The 11,379-nt window shown below is 45.8% G+C and overlaps 1 protein-coding gene across 1 annotated transcript in view; it reads left to right on the forward strand.

Annotated features, from left to right (window-relative positions):
- Positions 1-10,704, forward strand: part of LOC141066950 (myomegalin-like) — a 397,502-nt gene extending 386,798 nt beyond the window's left edge. Inside the window, exons 17-18 of the mRNA XM_073558018.1 lie at positions 3,588-3,700; positions 9,447-10,704. Of these exons, the coding sequence (XP_073414119.1) occupies positions 3,588-3,700; positions 9,447-9,621 (288 nt within the window). The 3' untranslated portion in view covers positions 9,622-10,704. The remainder of the gene's footprint in view (positions 1-3,587; positions 3,701-9,446) is intronic.
- Positions 10,705-11,379: the final 675 nt, after the last annotated feature.

The following is an 11,379-nucleotide window of genomic DNA, read 5'->3' on the forward strand; positions in this document are numbered from 1 at the left end:
AGGGAGTCCGGACACTTCGGCAACCAGTCCCTCATACCATCCGATCCGGGATGAGGAGTCTAGGAAAAATGGTGGCAGCAATGGAAGCGGCACCGTTCGCCCAGTTCCATCTTCGCCCCCTGCAGCATGCCCTTTTGTCAGCTTGGGACAAGAATCCCTTCATGCTCGATTGGCAGTGCCGACTGTCTTTTCAAGTCAGGCAGTCGCTCGGATGGTGATTAACCAGTTCCTCTCTGACCCAGGGGAAACCTTCCCCCCCAGACCATTGGTTGGTGATGACAACCGACGCCAGTCTCCTCGGCTTGGGAGCAGTGTTTCGCCACCACACGCCCCAGGGACGGTGGTCGCCACAGGAGGCATGCCGCCCGATCAACTTATTGGAGATACGAGCAATTCGGCTGGCTCTGCAAAAGTTTCATCACTTTCTAGCAGGCCGCCCCGTCTGGATTCAGTCAGACAACGCCATGGCGGTGGCTTACATAAATCACCAAGGGGGCACCCGCAGCAAAGCAACCATGCGCGAGGTGGGGCACGTTCTGCAGTGGGCCGAAGCAAACCGCTCGGTGATTTCAGCTGTCCACATCCCGGGCGTGGAAAATAGGGCGGCAGACTTTCTCAGCCGGCAGGGTCTTGCGTCCAGAGAGTGGTCTCTACATCCTGAAGTCTTCCGGCAGATTTGTCAGCTGGGTGGAACTCCAGATGTGGACCTGAGGGCGTCCAGAGTGAACGCCAAGGTGCCCACATATGTCGCTCGGGCCAGGGACCCGCAGGCAATCGCTGTGGACGTGTTGGTTCTGCCATGGAACCACTTTCGCCTCCCATATCTATGTCCCCCACTGCCTCTACTTCCAAGGGTCATCAATAAGATCAAGACGAAAGGGGTCCCGGCGATTCTGCTGGCCCCAGACTGGCCCAGTCAAGCGTGGTACGCAGATCTAATGCAGCTGCTCGCCGACATTCCTTGGCGCCTGCCAGAGCGCCCAGATCTACTTTCTCAAGGGCCAATTTGCCACCCGAACTCAGGGGCCCTGTTTTTGACGGCATGGCCGTTGAATCTTGGATTCTAACCCAGGCAGAGTTCGGGAGCAAGGTGGTCACTACAATGATTAACGCCCGGAAGCCTGCTTCAGCACGAATTTACCACCACACCTGGAAGGTGTTCTTTGCTTGGTGTCGAGGCCGCGGTGTTTCTCCGCTGAGATTCTCGATCCCCAACATCTTGGCTTTTCTCCAGTCGGGTCTAGACTCGGGCTTAGCCCCAAATTCCCTCAGGAAACAAATATCGGCCTCATCCGTCCTGTTCCAGCGCAAAATTGCTACCAATCTGCAGGTGAAGACTTTCATCCAGGGAGTCTCCTACTTGGTACCTCCCTATAAAGCGCCTATGGACGCTTGGGACCTTAACCTGGTCCTAAGTGTTCTGCAGGAAGTGCCATTTGAACCGCTTCAGGATATCTCCTTGAGGTACCTTTCCTGGAAAGTGGTGTTCCTAGTTCCCATCACTTCAATCAGGCAGGTTTCAGAACTGGCAGCCCTATCCTGCCAAGCCCCGTTCCTCACTTTCCATAAGGATAAGGTGGTGCTCAGACCAACCCCTCCTTTTCTGCCGAAAGTCGTGTCCTCTTTTTACATTAATGAAGATGTTGTCTTGCCTTCATTTTGTCCAGCACCAGTGCACCATGTGGAAAAGGCTCTTCACACGTTAGACCTGGTAAGAGCCCGCCGGAGGTACGTGTCGAGGACAGCACCCTTTCGTCAGACGGACACGCTGTTCGTGCTCCCTGAAGGGCGCAGGAAGAGACTCGCTGCCTCAAAATCGACCATAGCCAGATGGATTCGTTTGACTATTCAGGAGTCCTACCACATTAGAGGCACGCCGATTCCAGCAGGGATCAGAGCGCACTCTACTCGGGCAGTGGGCGCCTCTTGGGCGCTTCGGCACCAGGCTTCGACGGAACAAGTTTGCAAGGCAGCAACCTGGTCCAGCCTGCACACGTTTGCCAAACATTATAATATTCATGCTCAGGCCTCGGCGGATGCGAGCCTGGGTAGAAGGATTCTCCAAGCAGCGGTGGCGCACCTTTAAACAAGAGGTGCATGTAGCTTGGATCGGTGAGTTAATCTCCCACCAAGGGACTGCTTTAGGACGTCCCACAGTATTTGTGTCCCCCAATGAGGTGAAGGAGAAACATGGATTTTTGTGATAACTCACCGTAAAATCCTTTTCTACGAGACGCTCATTGGGGGACACAGCACCCACCCTATTAGCCAGTTGGCTCTTGTTTTGTTTAAATTTATATGCATTTACTAATTTGATATAAGGGTGGTGTTTTGGACATGTTGTACCTGTATTAAGGCTGATTTTGTTCTCCTCCTACTGCTTTGGTACCAAACTGATTTCCGCCCGCAATAGGGGCGAGGGTGTATACGGCGGAGGAGGAGCTAACCTCTTTTTTTCACTTAGTGTCAGCCTACTAGTGGCAGAAGCATACACCCACAGTATCTGTGTCCCCCAATGAGCATCTCGTAGAAAAGGATTTTACGGTGAGTTATCACAAAAATCCATGTTTTTGGTGGACATCCATACATACTCGTTCACACACAGGTCTTGACCTGGACGTTTATTGCCATGTAGACTCAGACTAACCAAACATGTAGTAACACCAGTGGCCACCGGGGGGGAAAAACTAATATTAACCCCCGATGGCCTGAAAGGAAAAAAGTTTATATAAGAGAATCCAGAATCTGACAGATCCAAAAATGGATCGTGACATAATCATTTTGCACTCTCAATAATAGAATAGCATATAGGACATTTATGATAGCAATGCATACTTCACATGGACTGCAAGACAAGGTTTTGGCTACTAACCTTTTGTTACTGCCATATACTGTATAAATAGGTACTGTATACATTTGTTACTGTTTTTGAATTTATGTGTATAGTTGTAGCAGTAACAAAAGGTTATTGTGTGTGATGTAGCTATAAATGCAGGACTTACACCACATTTTGAGACTAATAGCTTCAAATTTATAGCTGGGATTCAAATTCTACTTACATTTACTATTCTGTTTTATAGTTAATGTTGCTTTTTGGTAAGAGCTTTTAAAGGGAATCTGTCATCCCCTGGACACTTGTAAGCTATTATGGGCAGTCTCTTCAGTAGCACTGGCTCACCTGGATGAACACTCTGCCCATAAAAGGGCGGATAAAGTAGACAGAAAAGTGTGAGTGCGGGTTGCATGCGCAGGATTACTTGTGACGTGCATGGGAGGTGGAGTGTTATTGTAATGAAGTCAGGAGGCAGGGATTTTTTCCAGGCACCACACGCTCCAGAGCCTGGAAGAAATCATTAGCATATAACATTATAATTTCTCAACATCCACACTGCAGCTATGAGGCAAATAGGTCAGACTGGTTTATCCATTCTATTACCTGTATGCCCATAGTAATAGCTGAAAATCCTCCAGGGGGTGACAGATTCCCTCTAAGTGTCACTTCTGGGACCTAAACTGTATTTACTCTTCTATCCCATTGAATTCGGATTTGTTTATTCATATTCTTTCTTATTCTTACTCTTTCATAGATATTTATGTTACTTGAAGAACTCGCTACTAATAAAAGCCAACTTAATGAGGCATTACAAGATGAAAAGCGGCTCTATGGCTGCTTAGTACAATTCCATACAGAGATGGACAGGTAATTGGAATATGATTTATAATATTTTAAGATAATATCAAATAATTAGCAAATGGGTTTGTCTTTTTTGCGGCAAGTTATATGGATAATCAAAAGTCAAATTGGAAAATTTTACATGAATGCCCAGATAAGACGAGCTCGGCTGTAGAAATAGAACTGGTGTCAGCAGAACAAAAGAAGGACTGAATAATACCAGTTACCAGGAAACTCCGCTACTCAATATCAAATGGTAAAGTAAAGAAGTAGTGTACAAGAGTGGGAAAACTTGGGCTCTAACTATAACATTGCCCTGAAATACATCACATTCCCTTTAGGGATATGTCCTCACATATATGCATAAGGGATTTTCTGTCCGGATTTTTCAGATTGTCTAATTCTACATCAATAGATACTTTTTTGTGCTAGATTAAGCCAGATGTGGGTACATGGCTAGCAAGACAAAGTTAATCATCGTCACTAACCCCATGTCCGTGTCCTTGCCTTAAAGAGGTTTTCTGCTCTGAAAAGATTTCTCAGTACAAGTGGGCTGTCATGTGACCACATGTATGTGATTTGCATATTTGCAGTCACATTCCAACTTGTAGAGTCTCATCCGCTTCTATCAAAAGAATATTAAGTGGAGCACAAGAGAATCTAGTCGGCATGTGATCACAGGTAAGCAAATGGCATACATGCACTCATGTGACTGCCACTTAGGCTGGGAATACAGGGAGATGGTGTGAATATGTGCATTGCACACTGTCAGGATGTTATATAGAATGACTACAAACTTTTCATTTCTGCATGAAAAACCTCTTTAATATTTGTTGCCACTACTAGTTAATAGCTAATAGTTAATATTAGAATGTTTTCTCTTGTATAGAGTCTGTAAAGCCTCAGTGAGGAGAGCTTCCTAGAGTGGACCCTCTGGGCCGTGGTACCGAACCTCCTCTGGGTGAGCTGAACCTAGTGAGACCGATCCCTATACAGGGACCGTCAGGGGCAAGCCCAGGGGACTCAAATACTACGACAGCCGATACCGAGGGAGCGGCTTGTAGGAAAAAGGGTACAGAGGGACACAGTACGGAGATTTGTAAGGAAGTTTTGGGCGCTGGGGAACTAGGAGTCCAAGTAAAAGATAGAGAGTTCCTAGGGCTAATGATGGGAGACAGAAGAGGGGGGCAGGATCCAAGGACCACCAAACGCTCAGGCGGCGTCCGACACTGCGGAGAGAACAAGAGCAAAGCAGGGTAAAGCAACTACAAAACTAGCACACAAGTTAATACATGGGAACCTGAGTTGCTACTAAGGAGCTAACGCAATAATCAGGCGCATCCTCTAAAAAGAAGTAGTCTGATATACCCAGTACGTTAACGCTATTGGCTGGACGGCGCTTCTGGATTAGGGCACCTCAGCTCCATAAAACACTGGAGATGTGCGTGGCCGTGTCATAAACCGACCAGGGGGCATGCGTGAGCACCGGTATCCCACAACCGGCCACAGGGCAGGAAGCGCCGGAGAGGTGCTGCGAAGCCTTTGGCCAGCATCACAGCGGAGCAGGCAAAACAGAGTGAGTGGCGAGGGACTGGGGAGCAGCAGAAGACGTAACAGTGTGATTGTCACATTTCTTATTGTAATAAAATATTACATTATCTTTGAAAGATTTTTGTTTAAATGTTTATTTATATTATTCTTTTATTTTCATCTTTTTCATTACATGAATTAACAATTTCACAGTATATATAGGCTGTTATTTCGTACATTTATGTTTTCTCACTTGTCTCATTGGGGGACACAAAACCATAGTCTGTTGCCACCTGGAGGCTGACACTATTGTTGCTTTTAAATCAGCTGCGGCGTCTCGGCGCTCCGGGTTCCTGCCCCTCTGGCTCTGCCCCTTCCACTTCCTGGCCAAGGCACGGCACAATTACATGGACTGGGACACCAAAGCACCTTGATGTCTTTCTCCTCGTAGGATAGCAAGATCACCATGGGAACAAATTCATGTAATGTGAATGTGGTAGGCTGTTGGCTACTGGGGGCTCATGCTAAGTACTCTAACAGTTTTGTGACACTGCTTAGTGGAGTCCTCTATTTCCTTTCTGTATTTTCTCTATCACTCATAATGTTTGAGTCTAGCGAGGACCATGCACGCCCATTACCGTCGGTTGCACTTGTAATAATAAGTTTTCCACCGGTCAGTCTGTGACCTATTGTACTACCTGTATCTCGCCTGCTTCCTTGCTGGTAGCCGCCCAGTGCACCGCTGTGATATAGGAGGAAAATGTTCCCCTCCTGCCTGGGTTCGTGATTTAGCTCAGTCTGTAGCTGAAGAAACCAGGGTGTCCAGGACACTGGTTACATTTATGGAACGATTACCTGTGACTACTAGTGCCTCAGGAGCTCAGATTGCTGGTGTGATAGAGTCAGAACCCCTAGCTACTCCACACCAATATCGCCATTCACGAAAGCTGCCCACATGGTTACCTCCTCGTCCCGGTCACTTTCACAGAGGAGGTGCCCAGATCCCTTTTTCCCTTCCCAGAGGATTTACTCCCCTCAGAGCTCAGAATCCAGTTCTAGTTCAGAATCCGTCCTAGATCCATATTAGGTGAGAAAGCTCAGGGAAATGATAGCCAGTTTGGTGTTAGCTATTGACTCCTCTCTGGGAGTGACAGCTGCGCTGCCCCCTCCTGTTGCAGAGACAGTTTTTTTTTATTAGGAGGGGTAAGTACGTGGTTAGAAATTTTTATAACCATGAGGAATTTACAGAGTTGTTACAGAGAGCATGGGACATCCCAGACAAGCGTTTTCAGAAGTGTAGTCGTATGGAGGCGTTATATCCCTTTCCAGCAGAGCTGGTGACCTCTTTGTCTACTCCACAGGTGGTAGACACTAAGATGTCTTGCTTATCTAAAGTGACCACTCCACCACTTGCCAAAATTGCAGCAGTTAAGGACCCCACGGATAGACTTATAGAGTTTATGGCGAGCTCCACTTTTGAGGCTACAGTTTTTACCCTTTGCCCAGCCTTTTCTGCCACTTGGGTCTCCAATGCGGTGATGGTATGGGCTAAGTATTTGCAATGAAATTTGTTGGCTGGTTCCCTGGATTTAAAGCTAGCCGAGGTCGTGGATTGAATAGCGTAGAAAAGGAAGCATCTCTGTTCAGCATCCTTTAGCTGCAGCAGAGTGCTCTGCGCAGACAGCAAGTAATTACATGGCAATTCGACACATGCTGTGGCTCAAGGACCTAGCTTCAAAACGATCGCTGACTACCATTCTAGGGGTCTCACTATTTGAAACCAGGCTAGATAAGATAATTTTGGAAGCAACAATCGGCAGAAACGCCCCGCTTCCTCAATCCAGGGCTAGCTGTCCTTTTCAGGCATGGGGCCTTCACTTTTGTCACTTACCTACACTGAACAAGTAGGGTCGTCAGGTTAGACCGAAGGTCGTGCAGGAAAGCTACCTTTTAGATCAACACCTGCCAGACACTCTTCTGGATCAGGGATCGGGTCCTCCTGGTTTAAAGGTAACAAAGGCCAATGCTTGATGGACAGCCCCCACTCGGGGATTCATCCGGGTGGGTGTCCGCCGCCTCCTCTTTCAGGAGGCATGGTTGGAGACAATTGACAATCTTTCGGTCATGAAGGCCATCTCTTCGGGTTACAGAATACAGTTCACCGCTCTACCTCAGAGTCGTTTCTTTTACTTTCGCCCTCCCAGGTCTCCCAGCGTGAGTCAATTTTTACCAGGTGATAGCTTCCCTGTTTCAGGCTGGGGTGATTGTAGGTGTTCCCACTTCAGAGTGCTTCAGGGGGTTTTATTTAAACCTGTTTGTCATCCTCAAAAAGGACTGCTCTGTGTTACTTATTTTAAATTTAAGGCGCCTGAACAAATGGGTTTGGCTTCATCACTCCAGTCAGTTGCTTCATCCATGGAAGCCAGGGAATTTCTTTTTTTGGTAGATATTAGAGATGTTCCTCTACATATGCCAATTTTTACAACCCATCAGCGATTTTTGCGTATTGTGGTCAGTCAAGATCACTATCAGTTCAGGTCTTTTCCATTCAGACTGGCCACAGTGCCCAGGGTATTCACGAAGATCCTGGCCCCGGTTATGGTGCTGCTATGATGTTTTCTTTTATCTAGATGACATTCTTGTCAAAGTGCCATCCTTTGTGCTAAATCTAGAGTGTCTGCATATCATTCCACAGATTCTGGAGCGATTCAGTTGGATTGTCAACAGGGCAAAGGTTCCTCTAATCTCAGCCATCCATATTCCAGGGGTAGACAGCTGAGAGGTAGACTTTTCAAGTCGCCAGCAGCTACCCGCAGAGGATTGAGCTCTTCACCCAAAGGTGTTCAGGCTGATTAGTCGGATTTGGGGTACACTGGATATACATTTGTTAGCATCTAGACTAAATAACAAGATGCCAAAATTAGTGACAAGGTCCCAGGACCGTGTTTCAGAGGGATTTGACATTTAAGCTACAGGTTAAGACTTTTCTCCAGGGGGTAGCACATGTTAAGCCACGCTATTGGACTTTCCTAGATCCTGTGTTTTGGAGGCTCTTCAGTCTCCGCCTTTTGATGAGCCTATCAGAGAGATCTCTACACTTTTCCTTTTTTTATAAAATGGGTTTCCTTATAGCCATTATTTCTATTAGGTGAGTCTTTGAGCTTGTGGCTCTGTCTTGTCGCACTCCTCACCTTATTTTTCATCACGATAAGGTAGCATTGAGGTCAGTTCTGTCTTTTCTTCCAAAGTTAGTTTGAAATATTCACCTTAATAAAGTTATTATTTTATCTTCCTTTTGTCCGCCACCACCTCATCCTACTGAGAAGGCACTGCACAGGTTGGACGTTGTTAGAGCCATAAGGTACCATTTTTTAGCCACTGCCTCATCTAGTTGTTCTGATTCCCTATTTATTCTACCAGAGAGCCTGTAGTTGTCAGGCCGCATCTAAAGAAACAATTGTCCACTGGATCAAGACTGTTATTATCCACGCTCATGAAGCTAAGGCCAGGGTGGCCCCATTTAGGATTACGGCGCACTCTACGTGACCAGTGAGGGTTTCCTGGGCGGTTCATCATGAGGCATCGGCTTTGCAGCTCTGTAAAGCAGCTACTTGGGCATTGATGCATACTTTTTCTAAGTTTTACAGGGTATACACTTTTGCCTCAGTAGATGCAAATGTTGGTAGGAAGATACTACAGGCAGCAGTATCCCAGGCTTCCTTTTGAGTTGTGACTGAAGACTATGTGGTAACAGTATGATATTTAATTATATCCCACTCTAGGGACAACTTCCCATGGTTTTGTGTCCCCCAATGAGCCGAATTAAAAAAGTAGATTTTTTTACTTACCTTAAAGTCTGTTTCTCGTAGTCTTCATTGGTGGACACAGCTTGCTCTTTTTGTTGCCCAGTTAGGTACAGTTATGTTTATTCTTGCCTTAATTATTTTCTGTTCTCCTACTGCTTTCTCACATTCTCACAAAACTGTGGAAAGATGGCTGCAGCATGCAGGGTATAGACTGCAGGTGAGGAGCCAGTTTTATATAAATACAATAATAATGTAAGCATCCACGTGGCAGCAGACTATCCCATGGTTCTGTATCCCCCAATGAAGACTCCGAGAAACAGATTCTCTGTGAGTAGAAAAAAATCATTTTTTATGTATTTTTTTGTATATATACTTGGTATCGTTATATTGAATAAACCTGTTTAATAATCTAATTCTTCCTTGTTTAATTCTTCCAGTTCTGCCATTCACAATGAGCTGCTAGCTGCACAAACACTTAGAGCTCAGCTAGAAGATGCTCTTATGAGGACAATGGAGCAACTAGTGGCCCTGCAGGCTGAGAGGAAACTTTCAGGTGGTTTTGGAGGTGCGGAAAAAGGTTGTTTGAATTTTCCACACAAGCATGCTTTTTAATTCGCATGAGGTAGTTTAAAGCGAACCTGTCTTCAAGATTTTGCCAAATAAACTACAGTAAACTACAGGCATTGTCAGATGGGCGCTGTTACACTGATTAAAATGATACCTGGGTTGAAGAAATCCGTCTTGTGATTGTTGTTTAGTTTGTGTTTGCAATTTTGAGTTAATGAGATGCTCTTGCTCCAGGGTGGCGTATGGGCGGGGCTTTTTTTGTGCTCTGGTCTCATCTTTTTTATTGTGCTCTCACCTCAAAATCATTTTGGGCTTAAATGGCAGGTCAATGAACCTTCAGTGACCTGCCTTCTATTTTAAACATGGCGCCTGCGCATTTAATATTGTGGTCTTAAAAAAAAAAAAAGAAAAAATTGACTCCAACAAAATGTTGTCGACAGCGCACACACAGTAGCATCTATCAGCAAGCGATGCTCTCCAACTGCGCATGCACCGTCCATTGTGTTTCGAGTTCAGAAATGCCAATTTCCACTTCTTGTGTGTGCTCCTCAGAGCACAGATTGAGAGCAACACTTGCCACCGATTAGGTGCTACTATGCATGCATCGCTGCTGGCGCCATTTTGTTGGAGCCTTTTTTTTTTAAAGACCACAATATTACCTGCTCAAGCGCAGTATTTAAAATTGGAGGCAGGTCACTGAAGGTTCAGTGACCTGTCGCTTAAGCCTACAAGGATGACAATTAGCCAAAGCACCAAAAAAAGGCCTGCCCACTGGCCCGCCCAGAGCACGAGCATCTCATTAACTCAAAACTGCAAGCATAGATTAAATAAAAACCACAAGATGAATTTCACGAACCCAGGTATCATTTTAATCAGTGTAAGGCCTCTTTCAGACATCAGTGTGTCCGGTATGTGTGGTGACAGTTTTCACACTTACCGGAGACACTTACACATGTAGACCCATTCAAGTGAATAGGTCTGTGTACATGTTGATTTGTTGCCACAGACTGGTGACATGTCCGGTTTTTCCAGCAGCATGGGCCGCAAAAATTCCTGCACACATGCACATTGATGAGAAGCAGCAGCACAGTTTGTGCTGTTCCCCGGTGCCAGGTGCTGAAGACTGCTCTCATCATTTTCCCCTGCTAGGCCGGCTATCAGCACAAGCAGTAGAGAATGATGAGATTTGTATTCAACTGATAACAGAGGGAGTAGGCGGCAGCTCATGGGACTATTACTACCATCAACCTACACCTACTGCTGCTAAATAACAGTGAGAGAAGGCAGCGGCTGATGGGAATATTCATCACCTGCTGCCTGCGCTATAAATAAATTTAAAAAAAATACGGCGTGGGTTCCCATGTATTTTTGATTGTCTGGTGACATCAAGCTCATGGGTTTGTAATGGAGAGGAGTCTATAAGACACACATCCATTACTAATCCTATAATTATATGATGAAGACACAGCAAGAATAAAGTCCTTTATTTGAAATAAAACAAAACACACTTTTTTCCAATTTTATTTAATAATAGCAAACACAGTTATACTCACCTAATGCCTAATTCCACTGAATCCCTCATCTCCTGTAAGAAAACAAAAATAATTAACAATATCCCTCACCTGTCCGTTGTTCTGTCCCACGCCGTAATCCATGTCTGGGAAATAGATAGTTTTCAATCTGGATGGTGCCAAGATGCGACCGTCCAGGCTGAGAACCACTGGTGAACGAGCTGCTGCGGGCGCAGCCTCAGTGACAAGCGGTGATGTCATCGAGGTTACCTTCGGCCACTGAGGCTACATT

Source organism: Dendrobates tinctorius, unplaced genomic scaffold (assembly GCF_039654945.1).
Source record: "Dendrobates tinctorius isolate UK_male_01 unplaced genomic scaffold, ASM3965494v1 ptg000012l, whole genome shotgun sequence".
Classification (NCBI taxonomy): Eukaryota; Metazoa; Chordata; class Amphibia; order Anura; family Dendrobatidae; genus Dendrobates; species Dendrobates tinctorius.